Below are 17,736 nucleotides of genomic sequence, written 5' to 3'. Positions count from 1 at the left end.
AAGACGGCGGGCCCGCCCGCCGGGGTAAGGGGCCGAACAAGCTCGGCTCCAGTAGTTCCGTGGTCCCGCCGGCTCCCTCGAGATGTAGGCGCTTTTGAACCGGCTTCCCGGCAGGGCGCCTTGGGAGAGGGCCGGGGTTGCCCGGCCCAAAGGAGGGTCGCTGGGCGGGGAGGAGGGCTGGCCCCGGAGGCGTTCCGCTGCTGCCGCAAGCCGGGGTGGCGTCCCGGGCCGCCGACGGACTCCACCGCTCAGGGCGGACCGGCGGCATTTGGCAACTCAGCGAGCGGACTTGCCTGGGAGGGGACCCCGGACCCCGGGACCCCGCCGCGGGGCCTTTGCTCGGGAAACGCTTGGAAGGATCGGGACTTTATTCGGGGCGACGATGCGCGCAGCTCCTCCCCATTCACCTCCGCTGGAATCCAAGCGAAGCGGCCGCCGCCGCCGCCGCTTCCCTCCGGGGCAGCAACAGCCACCGGGGGCGGCAGGTCCCGTCCGGCGAGGCGGCAACCACCCTTCGGGGCAGCGGCAGGCGGGGAACGTCCCGCAAGGGCTCCTCCGAAGCGCCGCGCCCGCCCCAGCCGACCTCTCGGCCCCGGCGCCTCTTCCCGGCCGAAGGCCCGCCGCCCGCCCGCCCCGCCCGGGACCCTCGCCGCGCGCCGCGTCCAATGGGAAGGCAGAAGCCCACCCCTCGGCGCGCGGATTGGCCGGCGGGACAGGCGCCTCGCTTTATTAGCCGCGCCGCGGAAAGTGTCCCGGAGTGCAGCCGCGCGCGGTCCCGGCCCCGCCGTCGCCCTGGCNGCGCCCCCCGCGCCGCCGCCGCCGCCGCCGCTGCTGCATGGCCCCCGGGCCCGCCATGACTTCGGTGCAGTGCGCAGCCCGAGCCGAGGAGCCGCCGGCCCAGCCCCGCAGCAAGGCGGCCCCCGCGGGCGCCATGCGGGCCGAGGAGGAGGAGGAGGAGGAGGAGGAAGAGGAGGGCGAGAAGCCCCGCCCGGCTCTGCTGCCCTTCAGCGTGGAGGCGCTCATGGCCGAGCCCCGCAAGCCTGGGAGCGGGACCCGCGAGGGAGGGCACGCGGCTCGCCCGCCGGCAGCCCCCAGTCCCCGGCCGAGGAGGGCTTCCGCCTCGCCGCCGGCCCTGCCCGGCCCGTTCGGCGCCGGAGCCTTCGTGAAAGTTCCCGAGGAAGCGCCGGTCAAGGCCGAAAGCCCGCCCTGGAGGCCCGCCCGCCGCTTCTCCCCGTCGCCGCCAAGTAAGTGGCCCCGCCGCCGCCGCCGCCGCCCCTGCCCGCCCCTCGCCCCGCCGCCGCCGCCGCCGCCGCCGGGAAGAGGCCGAAGGCCGAAGCCGCTGGGCAGAAGCCCCCGGACGCCGCGGCTACGGAGGGGACTCCTTTAGCGGGCTCCCCGCTCTTCCAGCTCGGCTGAAGGGTGCTCTCCGCGCGCCCGGGGAGACTCGGCGCGGACCTTTCCCGGCGCGGTTCCCAGTCGGGTTCCAGGTGCCTCGGCTCGTCGTTTCGCCTGCCGAGGAAGAGCCGCCCAAGCGGGCTGCCCTGGGAGCTCCCCTGCGGGAAGGCCCGGGGTCCTGGCCATCGGCTGCAAGGCCGGCCCTCCCAGGCCTCGCTCCCCAGAACCGGTGACTGACCCAAGGCCCGACCTCCTCTCGGGCTTCGAGGACCCTCCGGCTTCCCGAAGCTTGGCTCGACCTTTGCCGCCTGCCTGCCTGCCTCTTCCCAGCCCGGAATTCCTCCCAAGCGCCCTTCGGCAAGGTGCTTGCTTTGACCCCCCAGACCCACCCCGAAGACTCTTCCCAGATTGCGGCCGGCCCGTGATAGGTTCTGCTGGAGAGAATGCCCCCCCCTGCCTCAGAGCTGTGCAGCCCCACGGGAATCGGCCCAGCCCCTTCCCATTTGGATGCCAGCCCAGCAGCGCTTCTAGCCCCCCCCCCCGCCGTGAGCTGGAGCTGCTTTTCCCCAGGGAAAGTGGGTCCTTGAGACCCCCAGTCAGGGGTGCTGCCGGGGGAAGCCCAGCCACCACCTCTTGCCTCCTCCTGGGTCTGGCTGCTGATATGGTGTGTGTGAACCCCTGCCTGTGTTGCGTCTACACACCCTGAATCCCCAGCCAGCCGGTGCCTTGGAGTTAGCGTGAAAACTGCGGTGTCCAAATGATCTGCCCTGAAGGGTCCTGGGAACCATTCCATGCAGCCTTCCAGGTGTTTTCTGCTCCTGAGTCAGGTGTGAGTTTCTGCCCTGCTCTGGATAGAATGAAAGGGCGGGGAAGGAAGCCTGGCATACATCAGTGGAGAACAAGCAGTTGGAAAACACAAGCAGTAGAATAGAAACAAGAGTATTATCAGTATTATCCTTGTGGCCCAAAATAGGGAGGGGGGGCGTCAAAACAAAACAGAATAGGGGGCATTAAGCAGAATCGGCTCCTCCTGGAAGGACAGGGCTGCCTTACCCAGAAGGAGCTTGACAGCCCCCTTTCCAGCCAAGGTTTTATGAAAAACATCGTTGGGGCTTTTTTTGAAAAAAATGCTTTTCTGCTCCCTTAGGCTCAGATGGCTCACTTTCACAGGGAGTGTGCAAAGGGCACAAGGGCATGCCAGCCCTCTTCTCCCTCTCCATGTCAGCGGAGTGGGCCTCTCCCTGGCTCAGTGGGAAGATCCAGAATGAATCTGATTCATTTGTCCCTTATTCACAGCATTCCTTGGAATCAGAAGGAAGATGGTTAAGAAAGATCCCATCTGCCTTCAAGGCACAGTTTCTGGAGGGGAAATCTCCAAGACCCCCTCCTGGGCACCCCCCCCAAAGTGTTTGAGCAGGAGGGAGGGAGGGGCACCACCAGCCCTTCATCTCTGCAATGGGGGGGGGCAAGCTGCATTTCCTTCCCCCCCCCAGGAGATGTGGGGAAGGCGGGAGAGGGGCTCTCTTTCCAGGTCTCCTCCCACCTCCCACCTTCCTCCCCACACGAGAGCACCAGGGCTTTAGATGCTGAGGCCGGGCACTTTCAGCCCCAACACTCTTGGGGTACCCCCCCCCCCTTCTCTGACCGATGGCGGAGAGGAAAGCAAACCCTGCCCTGTTTAGCCTGGACTTCCTTTCCAAGAGTCTGGGGCCTGGGGGGGTGGGGGGGTCCTGTGACTTTCTTCATCTAGGAATGAGGCAAAAAGCCCTCCTACTGCTGGGGGGGGGAGAGAGCTGAAGCAGGCCCCTTCCTCTATCTTTTTCTCTCTGGGAATTTCCGGAGGGGAAAAAGGAGCCCTCCCTCCTTTTAACGAACGCCCCAGACCTCAGACCCTCACCTACTGGCCCAGAAGCTCCCGGCCTCCATCCCGGGATAGAAGACTCTGGCCTCCCATCTCTGGGCAATTTCACTTGGATCCTGAGCCAGGCCAAAGGCTGCAGAAGGAGGGATGGAAGCTGCAAGCGGAGGTCCCGGGACATTCGGCGGCCCTCGGAGCCTTTCCGACCCAGGCGCACTTTGCAGATGAACCAAAACGGACCCGAGCCTGGCGGGCGGGGGAGGGGAGGGCTGTCCGCTGGTCCGAGCGGTAGAGACGGGCTGGGGCGCGGGAGGGGGGAGCGGAGGAGGCAATGGGCCTTGGGACGGGACGGGACGGGACAGACTCCCTTCTAAAGGACCGCTCTTTCTCTCCCCTTTTCTCCCTCCCTCCCTCCCTCCCTCGCAGGGCGCTCCAGCCCGCCGGCCTGCACGCTCCGCAAGCACAAGACCAACCGCAAGCCCCGCACGCCCTTCACCACGGCGCAACTCCTGGCGCTGGAGCGCAAGTTCCGCCAGAAGCAGTACCTCTCCATCGCCGAGCGCGCCGAGTTCTCCAGCTCGCTCAGCCTCACCGAGACGCAGGTGAAGATCTGGTTCCAGAACCGGCGCGCCAAGGCCAAGCGGCTGCAGGAGGCCGAGCTGGAGAAGCTGAAGATGGCCGCCAAGCCGCTCCTGCCGCCCGCCGCCTTCGGCCTCTCCTTCCCGCTGGGCAGCCCGGCCGTGGCCGGCGCCTCCCTCTACGCCTCCGGAGGCCCCTTCCAGCGCGCCGCCATGCCCGTGACGCCCGTCGGGCTCTACGCGGCGGCGCACGTCGGCTACAGCATGTACCACCTGGCCTAGGCCGAGCGCGGGAGCGGCCCGGACCCTCCGCTGCCCCGGCGGGGCCGCCCTGGACGGACTGCCCGTCGGAGGCGCCGCGGCTCTCGGCGGCCTCCCCGCGAGGGAGGAGCGCGGCGCCCCGTGTACCATACTGTACAGTCGAAAAAGTTATTATCGTTTATATTAATAGCTATATTTGATAAATAAATTAATTTTAAACGACCGCGGGGTGAGCGGGTTGGGTTGGGCGCCGCCTTCCTCCCCGCCGGCCCGCGAGATCGGCGCGTCCCTCTCTGCTCCGCGGCGGCTCGGCTGCCGGCCTGCCTTGCGCTCTGGGCGAAGACCCGGCCCGCTTCCCCCGGCCGCTTCAGCCGCCCGGCCCGGGGCTGCGTCACCCCCGCCGAGAGGGACCTTTCGTTCACGCGCGAGCGGATCCACACGCGCCGAATTTCCTCTGCGGGACGCCTCCGAGCCTTTCTGTGCGGGGGGGGGGGGGAAGGATTCGCAGCTCCGTCGGAAAGCGGCTTCCGCAGCGTCCTTCTCCCTTCCTCCGCTTTCCCTCGGATCTGGCGGCGTTGATCAAAACCAGGCGGCCCTTTGCGAATTAGAGGTGCACGAAGCCCCGCTCTGCCTTGCAGAATGTATACTGTACCCCCAATTAAGCAAAAATTCATCGTTTCGGGTGCCAGTTTACTTGGAAGCAAATTCAAAAAGGCCCCCTCCTCCCAGGTGAATGTTTCACTTCCAGGGGAGCCTCCGCTAAAGGCAACGGACGGGGCTTCCATTTTGAGCGAGGTGTCGAGGGAACGAACCCCTCAGTGGGCCTAAAAGGAACGGTCTCCCGGCTATTGTCGCCCGGCGACCGGCGGGGCTTCTGGCTGCCGAGCGGCCCACCTGGCCCAGGTAGAGCCGCTTTGGCCCCTGCGGGGGAAAGGCTGTAAGCGGGGAGGGGAGAAAAGCCGGGATGGGAAGACCCGGGAAGGCCAGCGCAGGGCTGCCGGCTCTTTCCGCCTCCTTCTCTCGCGCCCAACCGGCCTCTGCGGCGCTCCGGCTCGGCCGAGGCGTGCAGCCCTTCGAGCGCGCGACTGGCGGAGAGGAGGGCGACGGGCGACTCTGGCCCCGCCTGGAGAAGGAAGAGTCGGCCGCAGCCTCGGGCTCGGCTTCTCCGGGGGCGCCGCCGCCGCGATTCCTCCGGGGGCAGGGGGCGAAGGCTCGGCGGGGCGGATGGGTGCCGTTGTAGCGCCCGGGGAAGCGTCGCCTGCTTGACCCACGGCCGGCGTGGGAGACCGGTGCCGGGATTCGCCGGGGAGCCTCCGCCGTGGGGAGGCGCTGCCCCTCCCTTTCTCTCCCCGCCGGCCCGTCCACGGCTGCGGAGGCTTCCCGGGAGCGACGTCGAGAGCCGGAAAGCAGGAGCGGCCGCCGGACAGACAGGTCGCGGTGGAGGGCCGACTTTGCGGTCGACGCCGCCACTAGTTGTTCCTTCGGCTGCGCCGTGGAAGCGCCTCCCGAGAGTCTTTCCGGTGGCGGATCCGGGCCCGCCACCGGCGCTGAGCTTGAAGAGAGGCCGGGCCTCCTGCTGCGTCAACCGAGAAGTGGAGCTGCCGGTCCTCGGCCTTTCTGGAAGCAGCGGGTGCAGATCTGCCGCTGAAATGTTCAAAATCCAACTTTTCTGCTTTTTGAAACGCTACAACTTTGGTATATAGATATACTGTATAGATATACCGGCCGCTCCGTCCAGAAGGCCAGATTTGGAGCTTAAATCCTTGCAGTCCGGAGCAAGAGAGAGAGCCGCGACCTCCTCCTGCGGGAGATTCTCTGCCGGCTCCGAAGAGCTCGACCACCGATCAGTCACCTGGTCCTCGCCCTCTTCGGAGACCCTCTTTCAGTCCCGGGTCCTCCTCGTTGTTACCCGCGCTCTCCGGGTCCTCCTTCAAGGGCAGAGCCGAGACTCGGCCTTGGCGCTCAGGTTGGGGTCGGAAGGAAGCAGGATAACGCGGAGCGATTTGGGAAGGGCGCTTCTGTTCATGCCGCCGGCGCTCAGGCCTCTCCCGCTGTTGTCAAGCCGGCTCCGAGGGAGCCACCGCGCTTCCAAAGCGTTTCTGCACGAGCCCAGCCCCTCCCTGCTCAACCCTTCGGGCGAGGCATCGCCCACCCGGCACCCAGCCTGGGACCCGGTCTGGTCGGTTCCTGCCTGCACCTCCCTCTGGAGGACGGTTGTTGGAGACCTCTGAATAATCCTGCTGTGGACACACACACACAAGGCCCTTGACTAGACACACACACACACACCCGCCCTGGCGCTACCCAGGTCCCAGGAGATAGAAGCACCAAGGGACCCACCCAGTTTGTCCATGAGAAAAGTCAAGGTGGCAATTTCATTTTATTCACTTTAGGGCTGAGCTTGAATCCTGTGGCCCTGGCTGCCATCTTGACATTTTTTTTGATGTGCCCACCCACAGACACTCTGCTGTTTAATCCAAGCTCAGTTATTTCCACTGTAGTTTGTTTCATTGATTAATGTCAGGGAGAAAAGACCAGGTCCACATTAAGAGCCAATTAAACTGATTTATTGCTAAAAAGCTTTTGCACAGGAATCTTGTCAGCTAATGGTTAGCACCAGCTAGGAGTTAGATAAGGGTCCACGGAATTCAAGGTGCAAGGGGGGGGGGGTTGGACTTAACTTGTGACTACATAGGGATTCAAGGCTGATCCCTCTTTTAACTCCAACCCAGGTTCTGCCACTCCTTTTCCTACAATCCTTATTTGCCAAGATTTTATGCCTCAAAAGAGAATCCCAAAGGTGCTTTTTTTCACAAGGCAAGTGGATTTTCTTGGTTTTTCTTTGAAGACCGTTTTCCTTCTCATCCAAGATGGTTGGATATATACTCCTGGCAGTCAGCTGGTCTTTTGCATTCTTTTAGTGAGTTGTTGAAGGCCCTGGAGGCAAATGACCAGCTGTCTGCAAGGAGTATAAATCCTTCCATTTCCCACCATCCAGTCAGAGCTGAAGAAGCTTCTGGGATGAGAAGCGAAAAGTCTTCAAAGGAAAAACTCTAAGAAAGTCCAGTTGCCTCGTGAAAAAGCACCTGGAAAAAAATGACCTGGATGGCTGAGAATCTCCACAGACACTTAGAAGACCATATACTTCAGCTGGAAACCACCAAGCCCCTCCTCTCCACATGTTAGGCAGCCTGGAGAGGTATCAGTAGGTAGAGAAAAACGGCATTGCAGCCCTCTGAATGCCTGCTAGAATCACCAGCCCTCTCAGAAACGAGGCCCCGGGCCCTGTGGCCTGTGCAGTGTGGCTGCCAGACCTGGCCTCACTTGGTTCCCAGGTTTCAGTCTGGCCTTTGCACAGACCTTTGTGCATTTTTATGTTCAGGGGTGTCACAATTTCACTTGTTCTTTATGATGGTGCATCCAACCAGTTTCCCTGATGTGGACATTAAATTGCTGCTCTGACGTTTTAATTCTCCCTGAAGAGATTTAATATGTGTTGAGAACATCTGCAGCTCTGAGACTATCTGAGATTCTCAAGGCTCCCTTCCTTCCTTCCTTCCTTCCTTCCTTCCTTCCTTCCTTCCTTCCTTCCTTCCTTCCTTCCTTCCCTCCCAATCTTTTTGCTCTCTATTTGGGGAACAGTCACTTTGAGAGTCAGGTGGGTGTGGTCATGGATTATCTATTTGACAAATGTGACAGATGAACACGTTGTATTTTAACCCCTAGTCGGCTGCCGCCCTCAGCACAAGACCTCCTCGGTCCCTCTGCGGGGCTGCCCGGCTGTTCTCCCGGCGGTGAGCAGGCGGGTGCGGAGGCGCCGCAGTCCCTTCCGGACCGTCTCCCTTCACTCCCCTTGGGTTCAAGGGAAAGCGGCCTCTCACCGCCCCCGTTGCCCCTGCAGGAACCGCCGCCTCTGCTGCAGCAGCGGAATCGCCTTGGCCTGGAAGCCGGGGCGGAAGGAGGGAGCGAGGGGGGCTTCCAGAGAGGGCTCGGCAGGACCGGCTCCGGGGGCTCGGAGGAGGAGGAGGAGGAGGAGGAGGAGGAGGAAGAGGGTCAGCTGAGCTTCCCTCCAGCACCACCGGGGGCCGCGTGGGAGGCTCTGACGGGACGAGGCTGCATTTCAAGGGGAAGCGGACTGGCCTCGGGCCGCCGAGCGAGAGAGATTAAATTAAACTGGGACGCGGTTTCATTTAAATCGTAGGCAGAGATGAGCGAAGAGCGAGGGAAGAGGGGAAGGCCGCAGTTCTCCGGGTCTGAGCTGCCGAAGAGACCAGCCGAGAGAGGGAAACTGAAAGAGAGAGACTGCGGAAGGGAAGGCGGAAGAAGGAAAGGGAAGGGGGAAGGGAAGAGGGAAGAGGGAAAATGGGGCAATCGGGCAAAAACAGGATCGGGAAGCCAGCTTCCCAGAGAGCCCCTGAGAGGAAAAAAGAAACTTCAGCTTGGAGTCCCCAACTGGGGCTGGGGGTGGGGGTGGGGGTGTTCTTCTTTTAAAATGCAGGCATGCACATCCCACCCCCTTGAAGGTTCTGGGGCAGGGATTTTCCCTCTGCTGCTCCCTCTTCCTGTCCTGATCTTCGTAAATTGGCTACCTGGGGGACATCAAGGAGGCCAGATCCAAGCTCTCCCCCCCTTTTTGGGGGTTGCTGCATGCAAATGAAGAACAGAGGCTCCTTTGGACGGCGGGTTTCGCTTCCTCCTTGGGGAGAGAAAAGTCGAGGAGACCCAGGAAGGCGAGAGTCCTCTCCCCCCCCCCTGGCCTTATCGGGGGGGGGGGGGGTGCCAGGAGGCCTCAAGCCTGGGCTTTGCTTGGTGATTTATACCTAGGGCTCTTTCCACACCATTGGGCAATCTTCTTCCAGCTGCTTTTCTGAGGAAATAAATGGCTTTTCTGCTTCCTTTGAAACGAGGCCCTTGTGGTCTCCTGGCTGGCTGGCGGGCTGGCTGGCTGGGTCTTCCGCATCTTTCTCAAGCTACGCTGCACCCCGTGAACCCGTGCAGGAGGCCTGCGTGGTTTCCGTGGCCACGGCGGGGGGGGGGACACCCACAAGGGCTGCCAAGACGGACACCCAAATATCTCAGGGTCCTCAGCTGCCCCTATAGCTCGGCTCTCCCTTCCCCTTCGGGGCCGGCTCTGCCTCTCTGCGAACGGAGCTCCTTCCGTGGCTGGATTCAGAGAAGGGCAACGACTCGGTCTCGGAGCTGGCTTAGATTCCAAAAGAGCCGCTCAGCAAGGCGGACACGGCGGGGGGAGGGGGGAGGGAGGGGTGTCCGCTTTTGGAGGAGACCCCCGATGGGCTGATCAGCGCCCCCTCCGCCTGTCCAGGAAAGGGGGGGATCCCGGGTGGCAAAGGGCGCGGGCGCTGGGCCGCTACCCCAGAGCGGGCTGAGGGGCCGGGTGTTTCTCGGCCATGGCTGACCCAGTTTGGATCCTGCCTTTTCCCCCAAAATGGTGATCTGCATTCCGTCTAGCTGCCAGAGAGCTTCTCTGTAATCCAAAGTCAGCCAAACTTAATTTGTTTATCTTCCTTTACTCTGTGCCTAGTCTCAGGAACTGGTTAAGGACTTCAGAAGCTTTCCTGAATTTTAGGTGGAAATGTCCCACCCGGAACCTAGAGTTACCCCTGAAAAAGGAGGAGAAACGGGGCGTGGGTTTGAAAGGTTGCCTGGCTCCGAAATACCCCAAACAGTCCCAGCCTTGAGAGCGGAGAGACCGAGCCGAGCCCGGGCTGTCTGAGAAGAGATCAAATGATCTGCTCTGCTTCAAGTGGTTCAGTTGCCAGAATGACTCAACATGTCATTCCAGTTTATATTTTTATAATATTTAGAATTAGAAATTGAATTTGTATAAAATGTTACATCTGTTCTATTTCCCTGCATTAGAGCTTTCAGGCTCTGGACGTGGATTATTTTTTTCCAGTGAGTGAAGACGGGGAACTCTCCTCACTTGTTCTTGGCCTTATTAGTGCAATAGTAGCAGGGGACCTTAGAAGGAAAAAAAACCCCCACAAGGTTCAAAGTCTTCATATAAAAAGAGTCTGGCTTTTAATAATGGATTTACAAATAATTCTCTGGGCCTCTCTGTGTGTGCATTGTGTGTAAATGTGCACACCGGTGTCTTCTGTGCGTTTTTTTCTTTTCTTTTGCTTCAAAAGCTCCTGGTCTGCACCCAGTCTGCACCCAGTGGAAGAATCCTTAAAGAGGCTCAACCCCCAGAGTCCTCCAACTAGACCAGTGAAGAGGGAGGTGGGTCAGAGGAGGGGTCTGCTGGAATCATTTGTTACCAGAGATCCACAACCGCTGGTCACAAAAGAGCGGTCCACACCTCCCTGTCCCGGCCTCTTTTTTCCCTGGCAAGTTAGCCAGCCTTTAACAAATAGCTGGAGCAATTGCCCTTTAGGTGAGGAGGTGACTCAGGTTAGTGAAATTCAAACAACACTCAGTGGAAACAAACTGAGCTGGTCCAGCATCCTCCATCTCATAGGAAAATGTGATTCGTCCCTGGTTCTTGAGCCTTCCTGTAGCTTACAAATCCATATCTAGAAGAGACCTTAAAAACATGGAAAATGTGGGAGCAACAGCTGACCGATTCTCCTATCTTCTAGGGAACCCAGAGAGCTGAGAGGCTTAAAGTTTTGCTGTGCCCAGCGAGGGGCAGGCCCGGCACATGCAGCTGTAGCCAGTCCCTGCTCATGAGAATTAAGGATGCTGGACATATGTGTAGTCTGCACCATGTATTATTACACGGTTCTTCGTACGCAATGTAAAAAAGAAATCCCTTTCACCAGAACAGAATTTACAGGAAATTGAAATTGCTATTAAAAAGTGCACCAAACTGAAACAAATGTCAAGCAAGAGACTTCCAAACCATGTTCCTTCAAATTCTGAATTTATAAAGCAAAAAAAAAAATGTCCACAAACTACTTCTGAGAGAAAACATAGTGAAGTCTGTGTTGGGGGCATTTGGCAGGGATTTCTGTAACAAATTGCAAGCAGAAGGGCCCTCTCAGCAAGGGAGGCGGGTGGCAAGGAATAATGGCGCCCCTTCATAGTGGGACTGGGGTGGACTGCCAGGGGGGAGGACGGGGAGGGGAGCCAAAGAGATTAACTCCTTCCTTCCCGCCTTGAAGAAAACACGGCCCAAAAGCCAACCAGACACCCTGGCCCTGAGCCTGGAAGGTGAGAACAGGGCTACCGAGCGAGGGACTCCCTCTCTCCAGTTGCCCCACTGTCCCCTCCAAGACCATGATCATTTCCACCTCTCAGTGGGTCCCAAGCCCCCCAATAGCAGCATTCCCTCCATCTCTCTCCCGTCAAAGGCAGCCGACAAAATAGCCAGTGTACTCACCCCCCAGGCCTGAATATGACAAAGGAAAAGCGATTGTCCACTCATCCAGCAAGAGAAGTTTGGACACTGGTCAGCTGGTCTGGTCTTTCGGAAAGCTGCCGCAGTTTAGGTGTTCTCGTGAGGGCCCTACGCAGGGCTAACTTGGGTGTCCACCACCCAAGCCCTACCCTCTGCCCTGGAATCCAAAGGGCCCCTCCAGGCCTCCTGGTCAACAGCCCAAACCAGCTAGAAGTGCCATAGGCCACTTCCCTGTCCCACTCCATCTGAGGAAGCATCTGCCTGAACTGGTCACCCACAAACTAAAAAAAAGAGCTTTCCAGTACATCAGCAACGCTTTGGGTACCTGGTTGGGCTACATCCAGAAGATGCACCTGTGAGTTACGGCGATCTGTGACTGATTATCGTTCTTCTTTCCTTACTGAGAATTCTTTCTTTGCCATTATGGTAGAAATAATGTGCAAAGCCCAGCAGAATTTCACAGATTAGAGGAATAGCGGAATAAGTGATTCAGCAACTGGAACATCGTCTAGCATAAATATGTCTCCTTCGGCACAATTAGAAAAGGAACCCATTTTTCAGAAGCAGGGAAAGCAGAATGGAAAAAATATATATGGTTGCATAACCGTTGCGGATCCGAGGATTAAGCTATTTGGGGGACTGAAAGTTGATAGCCGGCTAGCAAAATTGAGAAGAGCTAAATAGTGGGAAAGATCTCCTGATTTGATTTTGCTGAATGCTCTGATAAGTTATGGATCTACTTGCTGAAATAGAATTTAAATGTTTGGCTTTATTAGCTGGTTAATTATGAAGACCAACATAAGGCATATAATCCTACCTGAAACCTCTCATTATCAGGAAAAGCACACAAAAAAATGGCAACTAATAGATGTATTAATGAAAAGTAGATGTTTACAAAATGTTGCAATTACACATTTTTATGGTTTATTTTTACATTCTGGATTTGGATACTGTTTGTAAAACTGTAATATGAGAGGGATGCTGTCTGAGGATATCCAACCACTAGGTAATACCACTCAAATTGCATTCTACTGAAATAACAGCAGCCAAAAGTATTATCCGGCGTAATTCTAATATCTGTTTATTGCCTTCTTTAGAACTGAGAGAGCATCCAGATAAGACGGCATGTTATGTTTTCAAAAATAGATCAACCACGACACCACATTTGTTAGGCTGAAGCAGATCCCTTGGGATCTAGGAGAGCCTCACCCACCTGACCTTTCCTCCAGGATGGAGACTTTGTGTGACATCAAAGTAAATCATGGTTCCTTCTCTTTTCCCTTACCGGCTTTTGGATGGGTAGACTGGGGAGCCTTCCCAGAATACCCCTGTGCTCTGACCAAGTCAGGGCTGGGCCAGGGACCCCCTTTCTGGCCCAGGTGGGCCTCCTCTTTTCTTGTGCTGGCCCTCCCTGCGATCCCCAGGTGGAGGCGCTCAGCGCTTGTCAGGATGAGGGACCAAGCCCGGCGGCGACTGCCTCTCCCCAGTGGCAGAGCAGGCCTTGGGCGGCCGCTGCGAAGGAGAGGGCCTCTCTTTCAAGGCAGGAGAGAGCCTGCCAAACCCCTCTCCGTCCCCTCCCAACAAAGCCATCCCTCCTTCCTCCTCTCCTGCTCTTCTTTGAACATACAACTTGAGGAGGAATGCATAATTTACCGATAAAACCTTCATTATGTGGCAATCTTTCCAACAAATGCAGCAGTATTGCATATTTTCATACATTAATGCCAGGCCCATCAGCATAATCCATAAATAGCTTCCACATGTTTTTGAAGAAATCTCTCCCGTTCTGTATTTTATTAATCACTCTCCCAAGAGGTGAAATTTGAGTAAATTTCCTGCCTCTGCTGAGGGTGCCCGGTCTTCCCGGGCTCTGAAAATGCCCCTTTCGTCCCTCCGCCAGATCTGCCTCTCAGCTGCCTCCCTTGAAGAGCGGACCCACCCTCACAGCAGAGCCTGAAGTCGGCACTCCTGGGCCGCCATTTCAGAGCCAGGCAGGCCCAACTGCGCCCGGCTCCCCACCCTGCGTGGGCTGCTTCCAGGCCCGACCCATGAATTTTTACACAGAACTCAACAGGGGCTGTGTAAAACATGAAAACCTGCATTAAGAGGAAACTGGAACGTTTCTCATGGACTCTCAAGGTAATTCCCTCCTCCCGGTTTGCAATTCCCCTGTGGCTGTGAAGTGTGAAAGGCACTAGTATGGACATTCATAAAAAGAACTTTATTTAGGCAAGGTGTGTGTTTGATTTTTCCCACCAGCAACAGGAAAAGAGAAACTCAGAATCCAGCACCAGGGATAGACAGCTCAGGTGTTTCCATCTTGACATCATAGAGGATCGATGGCTGATCTGGGAGAGCTGCCTCTTCCTCCTCCTGGATCCCGGGGATCCCCCTGGGAAGCAGCAGCAGCAGGCAATTTAAGTGGGGAGGGGGGAGCCCAGCCCCTCTCTCCTTGAGGGTCTCAGCCTTACTCTGGCTGGGGGAGGGGGCCTGGCACAGCTGCTTTCATGTAGAGGGGGCCCTCCATCGTGGATCCCACCTCTCTGATGGGAGAGGGAGAGAAGAGTGCAGTGTGGACCGAGAAGACCATCCTTGTTTAGAGTAGGACAGAACAGAACAGAATAAAAAATAGAACAGAACAAACTTTACTTGGCCAAGCGTGATTGGACACGAGGAATTTGTCTCCAGTGCATAAGCTCTCAGTGTACATGCAAGCAACAAGGTGATAGGTCACAGACCATCCATCATAGCTGCAACCATTAATCATAAGATACAACAAGTGATCAATCGTAGATACCAATAGGAGAAGGTAGTAGGAAAGATGAGGAAGATGAGAAGGATAACACCAACGCAGCCCTACTAGAGGGGAAACGCCTGCAGGGCTCAGGGAGGGCTGAGGGAAACAGGTGTTCGGCAGAGAGACGGCACAGGTGGGGTAAAAAACCTGTGTTTGTGCGTCATTGTTTTGAGCACAAACCGTCTGATGGGGAGGGCCTTTCTCTAGCTGGTGGCAAATGTTTGGCCCCTCTGCTCTGAGCAGGATCTGGTCTGAAGCGGATGCTGAAACTTTCTAAAGATCTCTGAATGTGTGGATATGTTCAAGCCCAGCAAAGCCCAGCAGCATCTCGGGGCCGTTTGAGAAGTTTCCTTGGGAAGCCCTCAAACAAATCTGGATGGACCGGATGCCGCTTGCAGGCCCTCTGCCCCCTCCCGAGCCCTGGGCCTCCAATGGGGGCGGGGCGCGGCTGCTGCTACTGGGGCCGGTTCCACCCAGAGCCCCTGGCTCAGAGTTATGGGTCAAAGAGGGAGCTGAGCCACGATGACGGCTCCCCCCCCCAGCAGCCGTTTGGCAGCCACCCTGTGGCACAGCCGTGGCCATGGAGCTGGCGGTGTCGGTGAGACCTGCGGGCACTGGAAAAGTGGGTGGTTTTTCGTGACCCTTAAAATGAATACATTACCTAAGACACGCACACAAACACACAGACACAACACAAACCCAGACATCAAAAAGTGCCAATTTCAATCCCAGAATTAAAATCGCAAGACTGACAAAGAATAGGTAATGCATTTATTTGGAAAAGGAAAAAAAAAACCTGAAAGTAAAAAATAAATAAATTAAAAATGACACAATTCAAAAGATAGAGGTAGATTTGCTTTTCCAAAATGTGAATTATTTCACCATGCAAATTGTTCATTTGGAATGAAGATAAAATTCCTGAACAACAGAGTGCCAGCATTAGAAGAGGTCAGCCTGGCTAATGGACTTCACAGATATTAATGCAGATAGAAAAGAAGCCAAAACTTAAAAGGATGTATTATGAGGCAGAGGTGGACAAAAACAGGGACTACCATAAAAAAAAACCCAACCTGTAATAAGTGCAGCAATTTCCTTTAGTGGGGCTGCTTTTGAGATTGCCCTGAAATGCTTTTTGTCATAGAAAAAAATTATTGCAAGAAAAGTGTAATTCTGTGTATTATGTGGACCTGGAGCACCCAGGCACCAGAAAGCGATTGAAGGGGCAAAGAGATTGATCTGGTGAAGGCCCAAATCCACCATGGCTGATGGATTAAGCAAACTGAAGAAAGGAAGAGTGTTTTTAAGATAAAACGGGGCCTGGGAACACTTCCACTGGACCAAAATAATTCAGTAAGACGTATTTATCAACACAGAGTTACAACAAGGAAACATATCACGATAAAGTGGATGTAACATTTTAAAGAAATAATTACAATGTAACACTGGGGAGAACATAGGAAAAAAATCAGTAAAATTTCCCCATGCTACAATTTAAGAAAAAAAATCATGTAACAAGAAATACTAGAAATGTTGCAACACCGAAGGAAGATTTAATCATAGGGGCTGGTCTTGTAAAAATTACTTGTAAGTACTGAAGGAGAAGGCACAATTTATTTAAAAAGTTGGAAAAAAAATAACTTTGAATTGAAATCTTGGGGGTTTCCCTCTACTAGGAAATGTTCCAGAACAATTCCACTAGGCAGAAATGAACCAATGCAAATTTCCATAATAAGATCCATGCCGAGAGCTGCAGGAGAAAAATTTGCCTCCCTGTGGGAAGAGGGACCTTCACAGGCTGAAACGTCCATAGATCCACCAGGCAGGATCTTTGATTTATAATTCCCAGGATTGCACTGGAAAACCCAATCGCAGCCGTGACAAAGCCTGAGCAGAGATTCCGAGCAGAGGCTTGGCCCAAATTTGAGCGGGAGTGTCCTCCCTCCCTCCTTCCCTCCCCCCCCCATGCATTTCATGTGTCGTAAAACAAAAAAACGAGGGAAACTCCGGAATAGGATTTTTAAGAGGGAAATAACCGAGGTGAAGAAAGTAATTAGAAACCGTTTCAAGGTTTATCAGCGTGTCAGTGTAATCATCAGTTGGGCACAATGGGAGGGGATTTAAAACTAGGCAGTTTCCTAATATTATTCTTCCTCTTGTTCACTTCATCCTTTTTCCTCGGGGGGGGGGGGGGGCTGGCAGCAGCTCCCTGGGGATGGGCCAGAAAGAGGCTCCTCCCATGGGGGGGGGAGACTTCCGCTTCATGACCCCCGGCCAGCAGGGGGCATCAGAGAGCTGCTGCAGCTGCTGGGCCCATCCAGCCCCCCCCCAGGCTGGGGGGAAAGAGTGTCCCCAAAGAGGGCAAAGACTTTCCCCTCTCTGCCCCTGCCACGCCTTGGCAGCGGGGTGGCAGCCCTTCCTGGGGACAGAGGCTTCTTTCAAAAACATGGCCTTGCTGCCCCCCCCACCCCGGGACTGTCTGTTCCTTTTGCAGGAAGAGACCAAGGGCTTTTCTTTGGGGGGGGGCTGGTGGAGGGAACTGCCAGGTGTTGCACTGCAAGCAAATTGGGCTTCTCTCCTCCCCCGCCCAACTTTGAAGTGGCCCCCACGGTGCGTGGGAGGGATGGGGGGGGGAGGGATGCCACGGCCCCTTTGACCCCCCATCTCTAGCAATTCCTTTGAACTGCTATGCAAATCAGGAGGAAACAGCATACCAAGAGGGGAACTCTCTCTGTGGGTGAGACAAGAGTTTAAAAAAAGTGTAAAAACACCCTGCCAGACTGGAATACTGAGCTGGTAGTGTAGATGTTAAAATAAAACCATCCCCGAGTAAGAATCGTAATTGCTCCCCTTGAATGATACAGTGAAAAGTGGAAATATAAATGTTTGTTCAATAAATTAGTAAGATTCTACCTTAACACACCTGCTGCAGCCATCTCTCATCATTGTCCTCTCATGTGGGGAGGGGGAGAGAGAAAGAGATGGAAAGAGAGAAAAGAGGGAAAGAGGCAAAGAGACAGAGGGAGGGAGGGAGGGAGGGAGGCATCCTTGTGTAAGACCATCCTTGTGTAAGAGGAGTTGGGAGAAATCTGCAGACCAAAAAAGTACTTAGCAGGCACAAAAATTCCCCTGAGCTGGAAATGCTGGCCTGATCCTGATTGCTCTCTTTTAAAATCTTTTCATTGCTCCTCAGCTGCAGTTTTCACAACTGCAGCAGCCACTGACATTGTAATTCGGAGCAGCAGCATTTTCAGCTTCAAAAACACCTGGATTATTATAATGCATCATTAAATTTTATGAGAGGAAAAAGCCCACGATCCTATCTGTTATCAATAAATCAATTTAATAGGCAAATTTTAAAGAATGAATGGAATAATAAGAAGTTGAGGGTTCCTCTTTTGTCTAAACAACGGGAAACTGTTTTGCCTCAGTGTCAAAAATGTCAGTAGATCTTAGATTAGGATTTATTCAACCAAAAATAATATTT

General features: G+C 55.7%; 1 protein-coding gene across 1 annotated transcript; it reads left to right on the top strand.

The window, feature by feature from the left end:
- The first annotated feature begins 835 nt into the window (after positions 1-835).
- On the top strand, positions 836-4,113 carry MSX1 (msh homeobox 1). The gene is made up of 2 exons (XM_015826796.2): positions 836-1,244; positions 3,680-4,113. Exons 1-2 carry the CDS (start codon positions 836-838, stop codon positions 4,111-4,113), a joined length of 843 nt encoding a protein of 280 aa, XP_015682282.2.
- The last annotated feature ends 13,623 nt before the right edge of the window (positions 4,114-17,736 follow it).

The sequence above is a fragment of the Protobothrops mucrosquamatus genome, unplaced genomic scaffold (genome assembly GCF_001527695.2).
Source record: "Protobothrops mucrosquamatus isolate PMUCROS unplaced genomic scaffold, P.Mucros_1.0 scaffold3305, whole genome shotgun sequence".
Taxonomy (NCBI): domain Eukaryota; kingdom Metazoa; phylum Chordata; class Lepidosauria; order Squamata; family Viperidae; genus Protobothrops; species Protobothrops mucrosquamatus.
This window is presented reverse-complemented; position numbering and strand designations above follow the sequence as displayed.